At 40.7% G+C, this 25668-nt stretch overlaps 1 protein-coding gene across 1 annotated transcript in view; it reads right to left on the reverse strand.

Annotated features, from left to right (window-relative positions):
• Positions 1-4912: 4912 nt before the first annotated feature.
• LOC137290798 (glutamate receptor ionotropic, NMDA 3A-like) overlaps positions 4913-25668 on the reverse strand; it is a 116385-nt gene continuing 95629 nt past the window's right edge. The window contains exons 4-9 of the mRNA XM_067821928.1: positions 21458-21591; positions 20749-20899; positions 19918-20208; positions 14034-14153; positions 9395-9471; positions 4913-5823 (exon numbers count right to left, since the gene is read on the reverse strand). Coding sequence (XP_067678029.1) covers positions 4989-5823; positions 9395-9471; positions 14034-14153; positions 19918-20208; positions 20749-20899; positions 21458-21591 — 1608 coding nt within the window. The 3' untranslated portion in view covers positions 4913-4988. The remainder of the gene's footprint in view (positions 5824-9394; positions 9472-14033; positions 14154-19917; positions 20209-20748; positions 20900-21457; positions 21592-25668) is intronic.

Genomic DNA, 25668 nt, shown 5'->3' on the forward strand with positions numbered 1-25668 from the left:
TTGTATACCGTACAAATGAACTGGTGCAATGTAGTGGCACAGGGGAGACTGATTCAAGGAAAATGAATCACATTGTTTTTCATAGTTGTGTGTAACCCGTGCAATGACGTCACAGTGAAACACCACCTCTAATCTAACGGCCACGGAAGCTTCTCAACTGCACATATGACGCAAGATACAACTGTTTACGTGTTACTGGCTGAAAATTTGGATGATAAACTGAAGCCTGCCTATTTTCAACTTCAGTGCGATTTCCTATATCATATTGTCGTGTATAAGTTCAACATTTTTCAAGAGTATGGTTCGCGTCATGAAGTATAACATCAGCAGTGTTCCAGAAGTTAGGTGACTGATATGCTTCCCGCCGAACATTGTAACTTTCCACCAACTGAGCTGAATAAAAAATACATCCTTTACCAACAGAGTTACATAATAGATAAATCGTTCTGCCCTAATCCGTTTACACGACAGGAGTGATTCGATTTCATGGCTGTTATTTATTGCATATTATTTTATCCTATCCAAATTTCCGTCCAATAGTTTGGACGCGACTTCAACTTCCAGATCAATGTCGTTATTATCACGGAACAACTGTCCCTCCCTGCAATGTTGAATACCTTTGATTTGTGGCTCTATCACTCGCCAAGTTTTATGTAGACAGATAAATAGTAATTGCAATGGCGGGTTGGTTCCCACGTCATCTCGGATGGGCCCCCGAGGTAGAATCGTCTCGGAAACATAACCGTGTTGTCCATTAGTTCCTCTGCACACAATTACTGCAGAAAGAATGTCAGGAAAGTATTGCTGCGTTTCCAGAACGCTGATAGATGTACATGCACACAAACCCATCCCAACTCTCCCTGCATATAGTTCGTGTATCAGTTCGCCAAACGTCGTCTCATCACGCCATCTGCCGGACCATGAATATGCATACGCGAAAATTAACGACTGTATTTATACTTTATGTGTCATTAAATCAGCAAACGACTGATCACAGCACGTGGAATGATAGTGAGGTTACACTACTGACGGCTTAGTTGCATGGATGGACACAGTTTAAATAGCGACGGCCGAAACGGTGGAGGGGGTATTTCTATTCCGTTCCCCGTCATGCCATCAGATAGCCGCTGCATACGTGGTAGTTAACCGCTAATAGACTGACAGCATCCGGGCGAGGAAGCTTTGTGTCAGCATCTAAATAACATGTTACTCAATCAAACAGAAAAAGCCATCTACATTAATGCCTCAACTGTCATCATTCCTTGAACTAAACGTACAGTTTGACTAGAATCCGGAGAGAGATTAAATCCCCAGTCCAACTAGTCCCCGACTCTCTTTGCGCTCTGACATAAATTCATGATATGTAGAGAAGGAGCCAACCTTTTCAAACAGACTGGATTTATGCCTATTTAGAGTGGTGCCTGGTCTTTTTAACGTTGCGACTCATATTTATGATATGCAGAGATGGAGCCAAGTGCTTAGTTTAGTGAACTGGAAAGACAGTCACGCTTCGAATCACACACATGAACGGAGCCAGTGTACACGTAGAAAAGAAAGGCGTTCAAATGTATCGTGTTATCTAATGCTCGGCAGTTCCAGTCGAGCAACTAATGGGAATAATAAGAATAGCTTGCACATTGTTTACATTAGCTTGCCGCTATTTCATGTCAACAGTTTCAGCTGAGCTGTCAACATTGTAATATATGTACATGAATGTAGTTCACGGCAGTAGCACAAGCGACAAGGTTGTGGAGCCTTTGCATACGTGAATATATGAAAGGCCCCATGCAACGAAGACCTCGTCACAATTAACTCAAGAAGTCTGGCGACTGTATAACAACAAGACCACATACAGCAAAATTATTTATTTAGTATTTACAAATTTATTTCTCTCAAATGAAACAATGATCTCATAAATGAATATTATTCTAACTGAATGCGATGAAAATGGAAAGCTTACGTGGAACTCTTATTGATGTAGTTGATAATCAGTCATGGATAACAATAAAATATTGCATAATGACGGTATCCCCACTCAGCCACACGTCTGGCAATAAAGTAGGTCAAATCACAATCATACATACCGAGTTACCTGCCCTTACGTATAATCTGCCACTGTGGGGCGGTCGCGTGGTATAAGGGGAGGTAACTCATCTAAATCCTACAAAACCTCCACTTGTGGGCGTCTACTACCCATGTTGCTAGCTACACTTGCAACAGAAGGGAACATCACAGTCGAGAAAAATACGGGGTAAAATATATGGGTTCCTTTGAAGTAAATTCGCATTATGCGAATAACAAAAATGAAAGAAACAACACGCCAGGCAACAACCAACCTTGCATCTACTGAGAATAGTCTCAAACAAACCACACAGTGATGCTCACTAACCATAGGTCAAGGTCAAGTGGGAAGGATACCAACGTAAATGGTATCAAAGTTCAAAGGCTAAAAAGCTCAGAATGTTCAGCTGATAGCAATGATGTGCGGTGCCTTTCACACCATTACCGTCAATATAATGTCGCAGTCCGACACCATTGTGTTCGTATTTGTCCATTGTTAGGGCTGGGCTGTCTCATTAACCAACCCCAAGAACGGATGTTCTTTCGCTGACCATGATCAGAGCTGGATTGTCTCGGTGTTCAGTTCTGAACGTGGTTCACTGTCCATGGTCAGGGCTAGGCTGTCTCGTTCACTAACCCTGAGCATGAACCTTCTGATCTGCTTAACAACGGCCACAGGGAAAGTACCCGTAACAGTTGTTGTAACTGTTGGTCGAACTTTAATCAATCATAGTTAGGTCCAGGTTTAGTATCTGCCGGCCCTAACTAACCACGCATAACCTACGTAATTGTCTTCAACAGTAGGGACACTCCTCCACTACGAGGCTACACGTTGCGAAAGGACGTCATAGTTAAATACTAAGAAACATGTCATTATATATGTACATATGATTCACGTGATCATTGATGGCTCACATCACCGAGGGGACTGCGGTTCCACAATCGAGTACAAGATTGATACCTACGAGTGATGGGAATTTCCCATTGAGCATTGCTGTAGTGATATCGTTGAGATGTAAGCTGACTATTCGGTTTGGTGAAAGGTGGTTTTTGCTTGACGCGACCCGTATTTTTGACTTAAAACATTTTGTTCACAAAACCATGAACATCAGGTTACGCTTAACGAGGACACAGTACCCGGCTACTGGCCCTGACATTGCCAGCAGAAATATAGCTGGAATATACACTTGGTAAAATCGATAATAATAAACAGTCTTACAAGAACAGTCTTATTAAAAAAGGGGGATAACTCCGTAGTCACAAGCAACACAACTTGGTGGACCTACAGAATAGGAAGACAAACATGTAGACCAGAACGAGGCTGACGCAGATCGGGAGCGAGGCTGACACAGGTCGGAACGATGAATGATGGTCTCAATGCCTCCATGCGCCAGTATTTAACAGACACGGCTGCTGTAACATTCGTTGTTGCTTTGAGTGAGGAAATGAGTGAGACTTGCCTAACAGTAGATAGACGTATGTAACAAACGATAGTCCAGTACATGTTATCTATCTGCTTTACGATATACAACAGCGGGTATGTATACAATATATGTAATATTTAGTCGAGTAGTAAATCTGACAAATATAGCACATTTATAGATGTGTAGAGAAACAGGCACTGGTTAAAGAATTGTTCACTTCCACAAAGTGTAACTGTTGAATGAAGAGGCATATTTCTTTCTATTGTGCATGATAAATATCTTTTACGAACGGGAACAGGGGATTAACAGTGGAGAAAACATCCTCGATACATAACAAGACATCTGAATGACATACATGACCAGTTGGAAGGCGGCTATCTGTACAGGAGAGGTTTATGTTAAGATTCAGATATTCATCAGGACTTTACAGTGAATAATCTGAGGTATTTACACAACATTTACACTTTATTGAAGCAGTCGTAGAGGAGCGTTTCTAACACGTGGAACACGTGCAGCACAAAAGCAGTCTGAATGAACAATGGGTACACAAGCTTTTATGTACAAACAAATACCTTGGAATATAGAGCACATGTATGAAACAGAAGGCGAAAGGACTGTATGTGTCGGTTTGTCCGTCCGTATGGAGACTTGTGCGTCCGTCCATGGAGGTTGGGGCTATAGTGCAATGGAAACGACAGTGGAAACACGTGTATCGCAAGCAAGTCACACTAGAATACTATACCTACAACCTCTCAAGGCAAAATTGAAATACACGTAAATTCTCAAAATGATAGTGAAGATACTCTCCAGGGTCTGTCATGTGATAAATCTTATATGTATTGGAATTATAAAAGAATATCTGTAAATTTGTAGTCAATAAATATAATACATAATGTACAGTGGTTACACACTACCCGCAAGTATTTCTCTGTGTTGGAGATTACGCACAAAAAATCAGCAAAATAACTCTTGTTCGACATGACACACGAGGACATTTCTCTGTTAGCCAGATCCTCTTACAGATATCCGAAAGCTTTGAGTTCAATCGTATATAGTGCCAGTCTATCCTTGCACCTGCTCCCAATTACACAGATCCGATTAACCCACAATAGATGAGGTGGCAACGGCGTTTGACGCAGTATCGAAAGAGATTCGTCTAGTGACTGCTGCAACACTCACAGGGAGTGGGCTCAGATGGCAACACAGAACCGGGTGTCCAGTACACGGTCATGGGCCCTACAGCTAAGACAGACACCTGATAAACCAGTGCATGGCCCAGAGAGGCACCTCACAAACCAGTTCATGACCCAGACAAAAGCCTAGTAAGCTCGTACTTGGATGGGACAAGTGTCCCACAAGCCAATACGTGGCCAAAACATCTTACATCCCACTGACCACAGATCCCTCACGGTCATGAAAGCCCCTCATAAGCCCCTGTAGGACCAGGCGTCTCACCAACCACTCCAACGGATAATTTGAGCCAAAAAACATTATAAATAACTTTCATACTGGTGAATGTTTTTGCAATTGTGCTAACTTTCTTTCAAGTCTTGCCTTTTCTTTCAAGGCTTGTTCTAAGCGTTTGTTGAGTTCTATCTCTGATGTCTTCCACATAACTAGCAATTCCTCCTTGGAGATCTTCTCTATACAGAAAATCCCGGGTAGCGAGTCGTCCGCTGAACATAGATGATCCTGGTATGAATGGGTTTTGTGGAGTAAGGATCGAACCATGTTGTTTGTCTTGGGTAAGAGGGACTTACTATACATGGAAGACAAATAATTGTGACTATCATCAGTCAACGCTTTGAACAGTTTGCTTTGATTTTCTAGTCGGTTGTTTGCAAAGTTATCAGTGGAGGGAGAGTCTTCGTCACCTGACACCAGGTGGCCGTTAGGAAGCGAGTCAAGCCGCACGCAGTTCGGTAACAATGGCGGACTCCTCCCCGCACAGGCGGCATAGGACTGCGTGTTATTGTTATTGGGGGGTTCGTTCGGATCACATAAAGAGTCATCACAGAATGCTCCATCCAATGAAGGGATTGACGAGTTCGTGTCATCCGTTCCTTTATAGTATGAGTCTGAACACCCGGGCTCCGACCGGTCCCTGCTGGCCTCGGACAACAGACACTCCTGAGAGTGGCTCATGTCTTCTTCTTCCTCCTCCTCCTCTTCCTCGTGGTTGCCCGCGGACAACGGGATGGGCGGAGTAGGTCGGTCTTCAGCTTTGGGCGGCTGCCTCTCAATATTAATACTGAGATCCTTCAGGGGGATCTCGATGATTTCGGAATCGGCGTTGCCTGAGTCATCCATCAAATTGTTGTCCTTCATCTCCTGCATCCTGTTAACAGCAATGTTAGAGTGTGTAAACATCCTATCAAAAACAACTTGACATGTAAACACGCCGTTAGTAACAACCCCATGCAAAGGCTCCGTGAGTAATAATGGCATGTAAATGCCCTATTATTAACGATATCATGTAAACACCCCGTTAATAACAATGTAACGTAAACACCACGTTAGAAACAACGTCACTTATAGACATCCCGTTAGCAACAACGTCACGTAAACACCCCGTTAGTAACAATGCCACTTAAACACCTCGTTAGTAGCAACGTCATGAAAACACCCCGTTAGTAACAGTGTCACGTAAACACCCTGTTTGTAGCAATGACATGTAAACACCCCGTTACTAACAATATCAGTATATAACAGTATGGTATATAACAGTATCAGTAAATATCATATCATGTAATCATCCTTTTTCTGCCAGTATATAAACATGCAAACATCCCATCAATAACATCTTGGCATGTAAACACCATATTAACAACAATGTCATACACACGTCCCACATAAGAACCACAAATACGTACGTGTGTACCCCACTAACGAAGGAGTGGAGAATCACTATATTGCTCTTCATATTCCAGAACCATGCATTATCCCGTATGTAGTCTAGTTTTCAAAACATTATTATTTAGAAGTGCCCGCTCAACGAAAACAACGAATGTTAAGATTCTACAACATCGGTGATGAAAACATCCGGCTAAAATCAATGTTTATCTCTGTCGCAAAAATGTATTATGAGTTACTAACATCCGTGTAACTGAGCACCATTATCGTATAGGGTAACATTATCATATCATGTTCACATCCAGATAAAAACAATGCTTTATTATGAATTAATCATTCATCAAAACACAAAACATAATTTCTGTAACATGGTATTTTTTATTTCATTTAAAGATTACTATTACAGATGCATTCAGCAAAATGATAAATTATCTACACTTAGATTGATATATTCACGGGCAACTTCTGATAACAAAAATACCTCATAATAGTTTATAATTAATCCCATAATTCTAAATCTGACTTGTTGATAAGTTTCGTCAAAACATTAACTGTCAGCACTGTTCATAGCATTTCTTGTATATTATGTTACCATTCCGAGCACTGGCTCATACACCACAGCTTACATTAGCACGGGCTTTCTCTTTATCTTTTTGGAGGAAAATAAACAACTATCTATCAGAATCAAAGCGTGTAAGAGGGGACACGTGGTGGAAAGAACGGGCTTAAGTTTGAATTGCTTTTAGAATGGATCACATTTGTTACACTGGCTGGAAGGACACATACTATAAGCAGTTTATTGATCATCTCCCAAGAAAGACGGAAAGCTGTAGTTTGCTGTTGTATATGAAGCAACATCAGGCAAGAGGCTGTCTCGTCTCCCTGCGCTGCTCAAACATTCGCCTGCCTCATTTAATATTTATTACATAACTTTTTATCAAATTTAGTTTGCTTCCTCTGCCAAGTAATGCTACATGGGCACGTGCATACCCATCCCACACTGTAGTGATCATTGTGCAATCACTGGGCACATCTAAACAGAAGGCAAATTAATCATCGTTCTTCGCTTTAAGGCTTGTGATTCTCCGAAGAAGCGGTTTGAACTTTCACTGCCGAAAATCATTGTACAAAAGATGAGAGAATGACGTTCAGCTTGCGGTCTTGTTTCGTGTCAGTGTTATTATTTACATGGGAAAGCGTCTTCTTGAAATATGTGTGGTGGTGACGTCGAAATGAAAGAGATGAAGTTGAAGATGAAGGTGAAGTTGGAAGACGTGTAGTGACGTTGCATGTGCGTGTATATCCTGCAATGGAGGCGCATGAGTGTGAAGATAATGAGTGATGGTGATGAAGACAGAACTGTGAAAGTATATGCGTGAGTCGGTGATGGTAAATATCTGAGTTGATGAAGATAAATATAGCTGCTGATAAGGGCATAGCTTCGTTGATCAAGTGTTGGAATATATTCTTGAACGTTAAGGTACTTGGGTGAAGATGTAGATGTGCGGTGATGACAACTACCTGTGTGGTGATGAGAGGATAAATGTGGGGTGATGAAGATAAAGGTTTGTGATGGTAACTGTGAGAAGAAAGTGTAGACGCGTGATGATACAGATATAGATGCATGGCGATGAAGAAACATATTTACAGTGTATATGCGCGCTGATATACTGGAACTACGTTACAGACTTTCCTACTCAGTTCTTGATAATTTTAATAATAATTTCTCCACACAGACGCGCAACTGGGATACAGCTATACATTATAGTCGCATTTTGATTTTACATGTTAAAAACTCATAAACTGCTCGTGGTATTGTTTTAAGAACTGACTGGCACACACGCGCACGCACGCATGCACGCAGATATTCGTCCTGGCGGGATGGGGCCAGTCAACTACAGGCTGAAGCAGTGCCGTTAGCTTAGGTATCTCATATTCAGATATTTGCTTCGTAGCATAGCAACATGGCGGACAACAACTATCGTTAGCAAGTGAAGAGAAGAAAAGGTGGGTGTGTACAAAGCCTCTCCTAATGTCATACCTGGTCCGTTCTTCGCTGACGTTGTCAACACAGAAAAAAACGACGTTATCATAGAGGGTTTGCAGATCTACATGATGTGAAACACTAGTATATGTCTTACTTGAAATCAACGTCTCAACGTCTCAACGTCTCAACGTTTCATATGTCCTCAAGGCTATGTGTGACTTGTAAGATACATCTTGCGTGAAGGTTATATCTTACTTGTAAGATACATCTTGCGTGAAATACATGTATGCTATATCGAACTTGTACGACAGACCATGCTTGTATAGTTTATCCCGCGTGTATGTTATATCGAATTTGTATGACAGGCTCTACTTGTAAGGTTTATCGAATGTGTATGTTATATGCTATACGCTACTATGTGCTCTATGAACTTGTATGGTTCATCCTACATGTGTGATATAAATCCGATATGCTTTATATTAATTGTAGGATATATCCCACGAGCACCCTGTATCTCACTGAAATAATGCAAAACGGTACTCTTCCTTTCTATGTTATCTGACTTGAATATCTCACTGAAAAGATGCAAAACCTTACACCTCCTTTCTGTGGTATCTGACTTGAATATCTGACTGAAATGATGCAAAATGATACACCCCCCTTCTATGTTATCTGACTTGAATATCTGACTTAAATGATACAAACTGATACACCTTCCTTCTATGTTATCTGACTAAAGTATCTGACTTAAATGATACGAAATGATACACCTTCCCTGTATGTTATCTGACTTGAATATCTGACTTAAATAATACAAAATGATACACCTCCCTTTTATATTTTCAGACTTGTGTAATCTGTCGGATTAAGCTCTCGGTGACTGTGTGTAGAACAATGTCTGTGAACTGATTATGTAGTTATATGATAATGTTACAGTTTTGTATTTGAATTCCATGTCAGTTTAGACTCAGGACTAACTTCATCGAACGCATGCACATAATGTTGCACGGCGAAGACACTGATAATCCACACTTAACATGTCCGAGAACATCTCCACTGGGACACTTACCATTTAGCCTTGGCAACGATGTCGTAAAAGTTCCGATTTATCCGTTTCGTTTTCGCCATGTCAGCAAGTTTGTTTTTCTGCAAGAACAATACCCATATGTTACAGATCTCTATTGCATGTAAATACATTCATTACATGTTGTTAGCCAGCCGACACATACAAACAAAAAATAGACCTTGCCGAAAATCGTTACACGGAACCTTATATTCATTAAATTCGTCAAAAACAGAGTTTCTTAATGAAAAGACACGACACACACAAAATAACAAGTAAAAAATACAGTCTCGATGTATGGAACGTTCCCTGGGAGGCAGGAACAATCTGACCAACATCTATCAAGTATTAACAGTCCCGTCATCCAACTGCCATGTCCCCATGACTGTCCCGAAGAAAGGAATTCATACTCTCGGCGTCATGTGTTTCCATATCCTAAGCCTCTAACGCTTCCGTGCCTATGATTGAATACCGTATATTTTCGTCTTCTCTTATTTAAAAAAGTGTCTATAGCACTGTCTCCATCAGTTTTGTCTCAGCGTACTGAACCAGCGTGGTCACCGCGGTGGGGACCTTCTCGCAAAACAGCATACAGGAAAAAATTAGTTATTTCCTTTAACGGCTGCCGACTAAAAATCGGTGTGTGTTACACAAGAAAACAGTATTCTGATCGCAAAATGTAACTTTCTGACAGTATTTGGCGGATACACTCAAACGCGTGAAGAAGCAAATGTGTGTTTCGGAACAACTGATGTGAATTTACACAGTTCTGTCGCTGTGTCTCAAAGATACGAACAGATGATGCGAACACAAGATGTGAACACTTGTGGTGAACGCTAGATTTGAATACACACATACATCTAAGGGATAAAGGCATTTGACTCGAATACACACTATAGTTTGGGGATTCATATAATTTCACTGGTAATACACACGAACATTTGCGAATTACGTAACACTTTCACTCGCTACACGTGGTCTGAACACACTCCGAACACTGAAGGCTTTACATACTTCTACTCGCAACACATTTACGTAGCATTGATTTACAATGTGTTGTGGAGTACATTGTTCCTCTTGGATAAATTAAATACAGCTTTAACTCAGAAAAAGACCCTGAACTGTTGTTTCCATTTGTATATAGTGTAATGGTTTCATCGGATCGAGACATATAATGATCCGGGTGCATCGAGTTAGATCGAGACAAGGCAGAAACCCATGTAACTTCAGACAAAGACATTCTTAAGTCTTAGTGGTTAAGGTTAGCCCTAGTTAGGGCTTTTGTGAGACGGGAATCAGAAAATGGAAAACGCCAAGAACGCGTATTTCACGGACATAGACGAGAATCGTTTGATGATTTAAGTAACGCCTTTCTTCTTCAGGGCAGGAAATAAGATGGACTTTAATCACCATCAGCAGGCTGGCTGTCTCCATTTTCACAATTCATCAACCAGTACCAAGTACTCGTACACAAAATGAATTATTCTCATTATTCCCAAATAGGCTTAACTTTGTTTTTCAGGCTTTTATCTTGTGGCAGTGGCGGCGAGGAATAGCGCCCTCAGCAGTTTTGCCTAACGACAAAGACCGCCGCATGTAGCCCGAATGATGATTGTGTTATGCTTTAGCGCATATTTGGGACAAATTCAACATATATTGATCAGATATTCAGCATTCATTCAGGATATAGCTATCACAACAGGAAGAAACAAATATACGAATTACAGGTTGTTTGTTACAAATTAAGGAAAACAAAACAACGTCACGAACATTTACACAAATATACACTTCGGCTTTCAGTTCTGTTATTAAATTAGATAAGACCTGATCTATAGATTAAGAAACCTTTTGTTGCCTTTTTTGATAAAGTGCATGTAATACATCTCACGATTAAAAGACGAGCGAGGTCCACTATTTCCTGTGTCAGTAAGCCAATGGCCCTTTACCTATAACCTGTCCTGTGGTAAACTGAGTCAACACGTGAACGGACGAGTTAGTGGTGAATTCTTATTCCCGTGAAATATTGTATGGACAGGCCTTACACGTGTCAAGGTCATTAAAGGTGGAGGAGGTGGTTTTTCTTTTACTTAACCGGTGTTTCCATCTTCAAACATCAACTGGACACAATAATTCCCTTTTAACGGTGTGTTGAATAGTGCAACCTCATACACCACGCTTACAACATCATACAATACACTTACAACACCATACACAGCATTTATAGCAGCATACACTACACTTTCAGCAGCATACACTACACGTACATCATACACAGTGACTACACTTATAGCATCATACACAACAGTCACAGCATCGTACACAATACTTACATCATACACTGCACTTACAGCATCATGCAACATTATACACTACACTTACATCATAAACTACACTCACAGCAGCATACACTACACTTACAGCAGCATACACTACACTTACAGTATCATACACTACACTTATAGCATCATGCAACATTATACACTACACTTACATCATAAACTACACCTACGTCATACACTACACTTACAGCATCATGCAACATTATACACTACACTTACATCATAAACTACACTCACAGCAGCATACACTACACTTACAGCAGCATACACTACACTTACAGTATCATACACTACACTTATAGCATCATGCAACATTATACACTACACGTACATCATAAACTACACCTACGTCATACACTACACTTACAGCATACACTACACTTACAGCATCATGCAACATTATACACTACACTTACATCATATACTACACCTACGTCATACACTACACTTACAGCATACACTGCACTTACAGCATCATGCAACATTATACACTACACTTACATCATAAACTACACCTACGTCATACACTGCACTTACAGCATCATACAACATTATGCACTACTCTTACATCATAAACTACACCTACATCATACACTACACTTACAGCATCATACAACATTATACACTACTCTTACATCATAAACTACACCTACATCATACACTACACTTACAGCAGCATACACTACACTTACAGTATCATACACTACACTTATAGCATCATGCAACATTATACACTACACTTACATCATAAACTACACCTACGTCATACACTACACTTACAGCATACACTGCACTTACAGCATCATGCAACATTATACACTACACTTACATCATAAACTACACCTACGTCATACACTACACTTACAGCATACACTGCACTTACAGCATCATGCAACATTATACACTACACTTACATCATAAACTACACCTACGTCATACACTACACTTACAGCATACACTGCACTTACAGCATCATGCAACATTATACACTACACTTACATCATAAACTACACCTACGTCATACACTGCACTTACAGCATCATACAACATTATACACTACTCTTACATCATAAACTACACTTATAGCATCATACACTACACTTACAGCAGCATACACTACACTTACAGTATCATACACTACACTTATAGCATCATACACTACACTTACATCATACACTACACTTACATCATAAACTACACTTACAACATTATATACTACACTTACAGCACCATTCACAGCACTTACATCATACACTACACTTTCATCATACACTACACTTACATCATACACTACACTTACATCATACACTACACTTACAGTATCATACACTATACTTACAGCATCATATACAAGACTTACATCATATACTACACTTACATCATACACTACACTTACAGTATCATACAACATTATACACTACACTTACATCATAAACTACACCTACGTCATACACTACACTTACATCATACACTGCACTTACAGCATCATACAACATTATACACTACACGTACATCATAAACTACACTTACAATATCATACACTACACTTACAGCATCATATACAAGACTTACATCATATACTACACTTACATCATACACTGCACTTACAGCATCATGCAACATTATACACTACTCTTACATCATAAACTACACTTACAATATCATACACTACACTTACAGCAGCATACACTACACTTACAGTATCATACACTACACTTATAGCATCATATACTACACTTACATCATACACTACACTTACAGCATACACTGCACTTACAGCATCATACAACATTATACACTACTCTTACATCATAAACTACACTTATGGCATCATACACTGCACTTACAGCAGCATACACTGCACTTACAGCATCATGCAACATTATACACTACACTTACATCATAAACTACACCTACGTCATACACTACACTTACATCATACACTGCACTTACAGCATCATACAACATTATACACTACACTTACATCATAAACTACACTTACAATATCATACACTACACTTACAGCAGCATACACTACACTTACAATATCATACACTACACTTATAGCATCATACACTACATTTACATCGTACACTGCACTTACATCGTACACTACACTTACATCATACTCTACAGATACTTCCCTGGAATAAGACACACAGTCATTGTCATGTTTGTCAGTGACGCAGTAGTCACGGTGTACATGTAGATGTCCCACTGAATTCCTATAAGATGACATTGTTAGGCTATCGTTTCCCCGCTAACCTGCTTTGTCAGTCCACCACTCTCTACTTGTCATGTCTTACCCGAATGGTACTTTTCTGAAAGAGTCGGGCAAACTCCCGATTCCGCACAATGCAGATCATCTCCTTAGCCGAATCATGAGCAGAAATTAGCTCCGCACTTGTCACTGCTCTGTGGAGACGCTGAAATGAGAGGACATACAGGTTATAGAATATTAGGAAGTTATGGAACAAGAGAGAGAGAGAGAGAGAGAGAGAGAGAGAGACTGATGGATTAGAATGCAGAGAAAGAGGACGAGTATGGAATACGAGAGTCGCTACTGAAGAGATAAAGGAGATGATGGAAAATGAAAGTGAGCATTGAGGACAGAAGTGAAGACATGACCTACGGTGAAAAAGGAAGATCACGGAATAACGATAAGCTTATGGAATAATATAGTAATGACAGATTATGTTTGTTAACGTTGTCTGACTGAGAACATCATCAGCTGTCATGGATAGCGACCAACGAATCACTGATATGAGGGTACAACCAAGCCACCTTGCAAAGACAGCCAACTGACCGGGTTACCAGAACAGGTGAACCTTCCTTTCCAGAATGTCAGGTAACAGAACACCATAAAAGCATGGTGGGGGACAACAGACATGGTGCCCTGTAATGTGTTTCCTTGTCGGAGCTGAGCCCGACCGTGAGGCTAACCCCCTCCCCGTAACTCTGGCTTCATCCGTAAGTCGGGTTTAAAGCCGCTTCGAACAGTAATCCAACAGTAATCCAGTTATATCAATGTGTGTCAGTGTCATATGGCAGAAGGGTGGGATGGGGGACTTGGGGGTTGGATTCGAAACCCATCATCACAAGTTTCAGGAACGACCAAAGAGACACACAGCGAATTGCGATACATTGGACAGCTCGGGACCATAGACACACTGGTTTCACAAAATACCGATCAGCCGAGACAACAAGTCAGGCCACAAATCCTCGTGCGACCCGTTTACTCTACTGCTGAGAACCCAGGAGGTTATAGGAGACGAGAGATAATCAGTTAAGGAACAAGTGGTCATAGAATTACATAGAGTTCATATGCAGTAAAGCTGCATTCATCATAATTAAAACAGTTACTCGTTGAGTCCTTTGTAAGTGTCTCGTCTTCTAAATGTAACATTACGTCCCTATAGTTAACAAAATACGCACGTAAAGCTACGTAAAATTTTACAAAAATATTTTTTGGGCTTATATGGGATTTTGGCAGTGAAAACAGAAAAGAGTTTTCCTAATAAATTAGGGTAATTAAAAAGACAGGGACAAAAAGATTTACAGTTGTTAAAACCAACATAGAAATGTAAACGAAGGATTTCGTATCGGATGTCAGTGTTGGCTGTTGGGACGTTGGTAGGTTTACAAGATTCTGGAGATTCTGTTCCTGCTCATCGATGCAAGAAGCACGTCATATTATATTGCTACACAGTGCATATAATCCCATTTCAGTCTTATTGGTGGAGATGCAAAGAACTACCCACTCAGTCAAAACTTCAAAATACCCAAACTAGAGGAAGTCGCGGAGGCTGAGCGGGTTGGACTACGTGGGCGTACACTGTGAAGCCCATTTATGTTGTCCCCTGTCGTGATATTGCTCGAAGTTTGCCCGAAGGGGCGTAAACCCAACTCACACACTCACTCAACCTAACAATCATGTTATATACTACTTATATTGTCATTCATGTTACTAAAAGGTATAATCCTTATACAACAAGGGCATTCTTATATTCCAGATTGCTCCATAAACCAGTACTTTAGAGCAACAGAAAAGGTATTTTATGCAATTAAGAATTTAAAAAGTGTTATTATATTTTATTATGTCTATTCAACCATTAATAGTTACGTCAACATTTCGTAAAAAGCGACAGGATAATAAATGCAAAGAGTAGAAATGTTTTACTGAGATGTGAAAATATCTAATTGGTTGTGACGCAGTAACAGATACGACGTCTTCAGTAACTAAGGTTTGTTTCAGCAACTTTTTACTATTTTTAGCCTTTAAATAAATTCATATTTCACAATACAATATGTAACCATACAGTCATACTTTGACAATCGCCAGTTTGTGTCTTATGGATGTAGAGATGGTTTCGTCATACGTTTATGTTGGATAACATACTGACTTAACGTTCTGATAACGTACTGAATTAACGTTCTGATAACGTACTGACTTGACATTATGATACCGTACTGACTTAACGTTCCGATAACGTACTGACTGAACGTTCTGATAAAAAAAACGTACTGACTTAACGTCCCGATAACGTACTGATTTTTAACGTCCTGATAACGCCCTGAATTGAGGTATTTTCAGTTGAACATGAAAATATCAATGGCAATAGAGATGTATTTGGATACTTTTATCATCATTCGAGTCAACAATAACAAAATATAAGTACTAGCATAAAGCTGTATCAGTGAAGTCGAGGAAATATTATACGTTTTACTAGACTATTATTTTCCTTGATTGTATTGACTTCAATCACAGTTAGTGTGAATAGGCTATTGAAACATTTCATTTCGCGATTATATTTTTTTTTCATTCCAAAAATGGTTTTCATATAACTCATTTTGAGCTGGTTGTTGAGAGTGAGATGCCCCTTGGCCGACTCTAGAATTAGGCTGTCCGAAACAGGTGACGCTAGACAATACATACAACAGACATATTTCACCACGAAACTCAGTGTGACAGCAGGTCGTCCATCACCATGGCAACCGCTTACAGCGCGGTTCGGTATCGGTTTTTACTTGTCCAGTCGTTAAATAGCTCCTTTTCCCTCACTTAATTACAAACACTACCCAAAACCATAGCAATACCAGTCCGAACTCCAAACTAAGTGGGGGAATCCAACCAAATCAAATGAGCTGCGCCCAACAGATCCACCAGCATCTTAACCAGGTCTGACCACCTTCTCAGCCCTACCTTGTGATATATGCACTTCCTCAACACTATCGCCGCATCTCGACAGCCATGCAACTAGACCTCTGAAGGATCGGCATAACCCCTCATTCCCTACCCCAAAATCTCTAGACCTGTTCATTCTTTGCACCATTTCTCAACGTCTTTTTTTTTCTTGAGACGAGGTTCTCGTTGCCTACTCACTTAAAAACAATCCCACTAACATTTTACCATCTTTGTAACATCTCAAAATCCCTTAAAACATCAGCTGTCCTCATAGTAAACATCTTATCATCCTTCTGAAATAGCTCTATCATCTGAGCAATATCTTAAAATCCCTCAAAACATCAACTGTCCTCATAGTAAACATCTTACCACCCTTCTGAAATAGCTCTATCATCTGTGTAGCATCTTAACATCCCTCAAAACATCAGCTGTCCTCATAGTAAACATCTTACCATCCTCCTAAAACAACAGCTCTATCATCTGTGTAACATCTTTTTAATCCTTAATACGTTTAAAAAACCCACTTTCACCTTTGTAAAACATCACGCCTCTGTATTCGTATACATTTTTCATTCCTACCACTTGCAAAAAAAAACACTCGAAATTCTTTCTTAATCACAGTTGCAAAACAACTGTTCTTCTGTTGATGAAAATATAGAGTTTCGCTCTCGCAAAACTCTCAAAATCTTTGTAAATTCCCCCCCCCCCCCTTCCCCCCAACGCTTGCTAACAACATTGCTTCTCGCTTTGTGACGACCCCATAATTTCCTCAAACTTCCTCATTTGTTGGGCATTTAGAAAAGTTTCTTCAGTGTGTGTCTCATCACAAGAGCCATTCTGCCGACTTTCGTCAAAATATCCGACTTCCCATATCTCGTTAAATACCCCTACTTATTTCCTTGTAAAATATCTCCTACACTTTATTCTTGATAAAATCTCACATTACTTTGTTAATTTGAAAGGGAGCCATTACCCGAGGCCGTATTACGAGAGACAGGTTTGATTTGACTGTAACAGTCCAATATGGCGATTAATGCCGATCGGTCGCGGGTACAAGTAACCATTATCATTGTATATAGAATCAGCGCGGACGCACGAGGGCGTAGATGCGGTTCTCGGTATGCTGCTAAACTATAGACACGTTCAATCAAATCATAGTATCGCTCCTGATATTAATTTGATTTGCAGTACATGCTGGCTTCGTCCTTGGGCACCGCTGAATGTACTCGCTTGCCGAGACTCCGCGGACGTGAAAGTTTCATTCAATCATAATTAAAACCAAGGACGCGTTGTTCCCGCTGCCGTTGATGCAAACTCCCTAGCGGAAATATGGAATTGAATTTTACGTGTTAGCATGCAAAAACTTCAGTACAACACCAGGATAGATCGCTTTCCCGTGTAAGCTGCTCAAATAACCTCAGTGACGGAATGTATCTCCTTTCCCTGGAAATCGATGCATGCATTTGCACTGGCAATATTTTACATCCCGTAATACTAGTAATATCAAAATGTCAGTTAATCTGGCAACCAATAACCAGACAAATGGGAGAGTTAGTAGCAATGATGTTCTTCAAGAAGTTCTATCATAAATCAATGTGGAGAGAGCACAAAGAATTCCGATTCTGTACTATGTATTGATTAAAGTGTTTTTCACATTCCCAGCTAAACCATATGATTAGTGTCCACCCAAACATGAAAACCCGTCTGTAGGCTCTCTCACCGTCCCAACATCTGTGACTTTAACCCCCTACAGGAACAACCACTGCCTGTAGCTGTCCTCACTCAATATGTTCTACTCTGACATTAGCTCCTCTACAAGTTCCCTACCGCTGTTGCTGCCCCTAATCCTTTTGTTTCACCTATGTTTGTGACTATAGGTTCTCCTCAGTCTGTATATTTTCCTCTCTGTCTGTAACGTCTACCTTTATATGTTCCCCTCTATTTGTGGATTTTTTTATCTGTGACTTAACACCCTCTTTAGCTTCCCCCGTATCTGTAGATTTTCCCCTCTGTAGGTTCTTCTTTGTCTGTGGCTTTCCCATTCTACAGGTTCCCATGTGTCTGCAGCTTGCTGTCCCTTACAGGTAACACTCCGTATGGGGAGTCCTTGACGTTGCAATCAGGAGTAAAGCGAGGGTGTATGTTTGTGGCTTAAAAACAGTATCACTGATCATAGGCGAACTCTGAATATCTTACGTCTTTCTGTGTGCCAGGCTTTCACTTACTACACTGACATTGACTGGAGTGCAAACACACAGTTAACGATGAGTGATCTCGTCAAGTATAAAAAGGACTCATGTCGTGGTGAAACAAAGCACTAACATTGAATGAATGCACCGCAACACGAATGAGATGTTGCCGTGTTCTAGTACTCATTAAATGTAGCATTCCCCATTCCTGAAATCCTATACCCTTGCACTTGTATACCCTCATTTATCGTAAATGCATATAATCAGCGAACCACTGAACCACATTATTCTAGCATGTTTGGTACGTGTCTGAGAACAAATTTCATATCCTGTATGATTTAGTCCTGTGTCCTTTGACCCTTCTAAGCGATATTTCTCATGTGCATGTAGCCTCAGACCCCATGCTGCTTCTCATATCGCTGTAGCCTCGAACCCCGGTTCCTAGAACCCCGATAACGACTGTACCAAGCTTCGTGCTTTTTTGGCAACACGAGGGGAAAATAATAACATTTTCGTCAGCGCCTCATGTAAAGCGCACGAATCAAGAAGCACAACGGGTGAGTGAGTTGCATTCTACGCTGTTTGAAGAAATATTCGGGTAACGTCAAAAAAAACACGCACGCCAGAAATGGGCTTCAGACGTTGTGTTTATGTGGAATTCAAACTTGGACATCGCCTTGACGAGTGAACACTGCACTCACAAGGCTGCCCCACCGACCTAACTTACTGTCAAAGAGTAACTTCATTGTAGCTTAATGTTGTGTAAATCAAAGGTCGATTTAATTAATATTTACAGATGACATCGTCAGTTCTTACCTGACTAAAGAACAACATATGCGAACTCTTCCACTGACTGTCGCCTGGTGATGCTCGAAAACGAGGTACTAGCCATTTGTACACAGCATGTTCCACAACACACACAATAATCCCAATGATAATCCCAACACTCATCATCACGAAAAGTCCCGCGTGATGTTGCACCTCCAGACGAGATTCCTCCTGCGTTATTCGCTGTTTGAAACACTGAGCGTCAGCGAAGTGAACGTCGATGAGGTCGTCGATATAGCCACTCTGATGGTACTCCATAATTTTTCTTGACAGCGCCACCTAGAGAGAATTACAAGGTAAGTTAGATGTGATAACACAACACAACATTTTTTCTGTAGACATAGTTGTTATAGAAAACCCCCAATTACCATTGTCTGTTTTGTGGGATTCCCCCCTAACCACTCATTGTGTTACATCCACAGAGGTAGTGTCAGCCACTATGCCCGTAGGATCCCTGCTTTTCTGTTATAAACATACCATAGTGACTCGAATAAAAGGAGGAAGCATGTTATGGAGTTGCGTCCCTTAGTAATGCGGTGATTCGCTGAGACGGATTTCGGCAAGATAACAAATTCTGATCTGATTCAATCCAGGTTCAATTCAAATGTTATCCAGTAGTTAAACTGGCTGCTAAGGCTCCTAATGGCTCCGATGAAGTGAAGAGTTTTATCGAAATTTATATTCTTTATGTTTGCCAGATGTCACGTCAGTTTGTTATACCGCTCCAACAGTCATCAGTGTTCTTTATTCGAAATGAGTACAAGTTTATATATATGAAAATCGTGTAAAGTATTTTGAACTTAACTAGACTAGACCTACCTTCAGCGGAGAACCCTTCGGAAGTCCTATTCCATATCGGTCATCTCCGAAGATTTGCGATAGGAGCTTCAACTCACAGTTAGGGGCCAGATGAGCCCTTGCATAGTCAAGTATTGGGTAGTCCCCTAAATAGGCATCCAGTTTCCCCTCACTGAAAACAAAAGCAATACTTAATGCTATCCTAAAATCAAAACATTTTATATAATAATCATGTTTTTCCCATGTTGAAACACCAAGACTTTTACGGCGGTGGTGTAGCCTAGTGGTTAAAGTTACGCCGAAGACCTGGGTTGGATTCCCGACATTGATACAGTATGTGATCTGGTGTCGCCCGCCGTGATACCGGTGGAATATTGCTAAAAGCGGTGTAAACTCAATTCACTCACTCATGGGTCATTATTGCATAAATCATGGGTACTCGGTAACCAGTCATGTTTGAAAAGGCCATGTGCGTAAATGAAATAACCGAATATTCTAGGAAATAAGGAAAAAAAACTTTCCGTACGCGCTGGTCGAGCGGTACCAAATAATAATGACAATGATAACAGACATTTATAATGGACCTGTATTCACGCACTTGTGCATGCTCACGTCGCTACAATATAATCGCATAGACATATGCGCAACTTTCAACAATATACAATGAGGAACCTGTATTGATGATCTTTGACAGTCCTGCCATTAGATGTACAGCAGTATATGTACTTACAGCACCTCCTCAATCCCCCGATCGGTCTTGGACACTGGGTAATTACTGGACACCTCATATAGCTTGTTTTGGATCTTCTTGAGGAACTGCTCCACAGCACTGCCCGGTAACACACCCACCCGTATAGACTGCAGCTGTAAATAGATAGCATATATGTCAAGTACGAACAACCACCCGTATAGACTGCAGCTGTAAATAGATAGCATATATGTCAAGTACGAACACCCACCCGTATAGGCTGCATATATAGAAAGCATATGCGTCAGGGTACAAACACCCACAAACTCCCTTCCCCAAACTCTTCCCCTCGACTGAGTGAGTAAGTTTAGTTTTACGCCGCACCCTGCAATATTCCAGCTATAATAATCGTGTCTGGACCAGATAATCCAGTGATCAACTGCGTGAACATCGATCTGTGCAATTGGGAACCGATGACATGTGTCAACCATGTCAGCTAGCCTGACTTCTTGATCCCTTTATTCGAATTGTATAGACTATGACTTTGTATTGATGACATTCAGACTATGACCTTGTATTGGTGACATTCAGACTACGACCTTGTATTGGAACCATTCAGATCATGATCTTTCGTTGACGACATTCCGACAATGACATTTTATCAAGGACATTCAGGCTGTGACCGACATTTGTGGACATATTAAGGCCATGACCTTGGTGATATTCAGAATATGACCTTCTCCTGGCGCCATTCAGATCATGACCTTTTATTAATGACATTCAGACTGTGACCTGCTTTTGTGGACATATTCTGAATATGACCAGCTATTGATGACAATCAGGGTATCAGTCGCTATATTTGTACAGTAACTAATTATGGTAGACGGGTTTAATCGATAACCGTGTGTATCTACTGTACAGACTATACCCATCGCTACGGGGATGGCTGGCCAAACTTCGGTGCCCTCTTCCCAGTATACGACAGATATCAGTTTGTGCTTATAACCAGGACAGCCCATTGATTAGGATGTCACTTCTAGACCCTTGTTAGGTGTAAGTGATGTGCCCTGGACATAAATGTATTTGTTGGTGTGTGTATACAGGGATTTCAAAAATACAGTTCACTGAATTTTAAATATCAATGCTACTGAAATCTGGAGCTCAGTGGTGAAAATTTTAGATAAAACTTCTTTTGAACTCTAAATCCATACCCATTACAAAGTTATATCCTTACTCCATTTTCGTATTTCATGCCTTCATGTACTAGTTGAAAACGGAAGATGCAATAGGAAAAGAGAGCAGAAACTGTAAATAATGTTGTATGGATGATGTTGGCGACGAATTTCATCTTATTTTTAGATCTCTTTATATTTTAAAAAAGAAAGATCAACGTACATACCAGCTTCCTTTACAAAAAGACCAAATACATGTATGTTAAAATTTAAATCAACCTTTACGTGTAAAAACATATCAGTCATGAAAAATCTCTGAGTCAGTAAATTATATGTATCACGCAGACTGAAAAATCTGCCGGCTATCTACTATGTCGCCATAATATTATGTATTATCATTTGTATTTTTGGTCATTTATGGGCCCGTCATATTTCATTAAGAGGAAAACGGCAGCTGTGCACTTAACCAGATGGTTTGCTGTTTTAATCTGTCTGACTATTGGGTGTCTGGGAGCATATCTCTTACTAGTTGAAACAACTCTGATGAGTTATGACATGAACCAATGGGAACTAAGTGTGCAACATGTCCTGGACGTACAAGCATACACCTCTATACCTGAATGAACATCGTCTCTTGAGAATCATACACAGCCGGCAATGGAATTATGCTTGATGTAAGCCGACCAGTGCACGTAAACTGATCAATGTGTAAGAAATAAACTCGATGTCAACACCTGTAAATTTGATTCAGTTTTTGTTGACAACATATTGTTAAAAAGGGACAGCAGTCTAAACCAATTTACATAATAACCCAGTTCTTAGGTTATTAGGAGAGGTTCTGCGTGGATAGGAGAGAATTCGGTAGGCTAAACGCAGGTCTAAAATACAGTGGAAAGAACGCAAAACATCAGTGACTAAGTTTTACGAATTCTACATTTAGCGATACAACTCAATGAGGACGAGGCAGGGAGGTAAAAAGTGGACTTGAAACACACAGTAATCCGACAAACTTGTGTTGAGACTAGCTAGCTGGAACCTATCGATCTAGGACAACAATGCATCGTTCCTAGTTTTTCCCCAGACGTCTTCAAGTCTTTAAATACGGAATATTTCTATCAAGCTGTACAAGACATATGGCCTCATACACGTGTAGATGAGCATGGCATCGTCTACAATTATGCAGGATCTAAACAATTCTACCAACATGAAACCACATGGATATACCAATCTGCAAGATCCGCACAAACCTACCTACATCACACCACGTGGACATACCAATCTGCAGGATCCGCACAAACTTACCAACATGACGCCACATGGATATACCAGTCTGCAGGATCCGCACACACCTACCAACATGACACCACGTGGACATACCAATCTGCAAGATCCGCACAAACCTACCTACATCACACCACGTGGACATACCAATCTGCAGGATCCGCACAAACTTACCAACATGACGCCACATGGATATACCAGTCTGCAGGATCCGCACACACCTACCAACATGACACCACATGGACATACCAATCTGCAGGATCCGCACAAACCTACTAACATGACGCCACGTGGATATACCAATCTGCAGAATCCGCACAAACCTACTAACATGACGCCACGTGGATATACCAATCTGCAGAATCCGCACAAACCTACTAACATGACACCACATGGACATACCAATCTGCAGGATCCGCACACACCTACTAACATGACACCACATGGACATGCCAATCTGCAGGATCCGCACAAACCTACTAACATGACGCCACGTGGATATACCAATCTGCAGAATCCGCACAAACCTACTAACATGACACCACATGGACATACCAATCTGCAGGATCCGCACAAACCTACCAACATGACGCCACGTGGACATACCAATCTGCAGGATCCGCACACACCTACTAACATGATATACCACGAGTACTCACGCTGTTTATTACGCTGTTATAGTCGATATATTTGTTGAAGACTTACCCTTTCCAAAACTTGACGTAAAAGGTTCTACATTTGTACAATTTTGCGAGTGGCAATATAGATACTCATTCATCCATCTCTCAACAGCACCTCCTTCTATCTCTCAACAGCACCTCCATCAACCTCTCAACTGCACTTCCATCAACAGCTCAACGCCACCTTCATCAACCTCTCAACATTCCTGTTTATACAGAGGCGTGATTGTTTCTCACAATAAAACTTAATCCCTCAGGTGAACTGCTGTTGGGTGTTCTTTAACATCAATCTCTCAACAGCATCTTCATCAACCACTCAAATGCACTTCCATCAACCCCTCTCAACAGCACTTACATCAATCTCTCAACAGCACTTCCATCAACCACTCAACAGCACCTCCATCAATCTCTCAGCAGCACCTCCATCAGCCTCTCAACAGCATCTTCATCAACCACTCAACTTTATCAATCTCTCAACAGCACCTCCATCAGCCTCTCAACACCACCTTCATCAATCTCTCAACATTTCTGTTTATACCGATACGCGATTGTTTCTCACAATAAAACTTAATCTCTCAGGTGAACTGCTGTTGGGTGTTCTTTAACATCAATCTTTCAACAGCATCTTCATCAACCACTCAAATGCACTTCCATCAACCCCTCTCAACAGCACTTACATCAATCTCTCAACAGTACTTCCATCAACCACTCAACAGCACCTCCATCAATCTCTCAGCAGCACCTCCATCAGCCTCTCAACAGCATCTTTATCAACCACTCAACAGCATCTTCATCAATCTCTCAACAGCACCTCCATCAGCCTCTCAACAGCATCTTCATCAACCACTCAACAGCATCTTCATCAATCTCTCAACAGCACCTTCATCAGCCTCTCAACAGCACCTTCATCATCCGCTCAATACCACCTTCATCAACCTCTCAACATTCCTGTTTATACCGATACGTGATTGTTCCTCACAATAAAACTTAATCCCTCAGGTGAACTGCTGTTGGGTGTTCTTTAACATCATGCATGTTAAACCGTCATAAAAAGTCATATTGAAACACATCTGCATTCCGGCTTTTATGATGTTGATCGAACCTGTAGCGTTTCATCTGC

Source organism: Haliotis asinina, chromosome 7 (genome assembly GCF_037392515.1).
Source record: "Haliotis asinina isolate JCU_RB_2024 chromosome 7, JCU_Hal_asi_v2, whole genome shotgun sequence".
NCBI lineage: Eukaryota > Metazoa > Mollusca > Gastropoda > Lepetellida > Haliotidae > Haliotis > Haliotis asinina.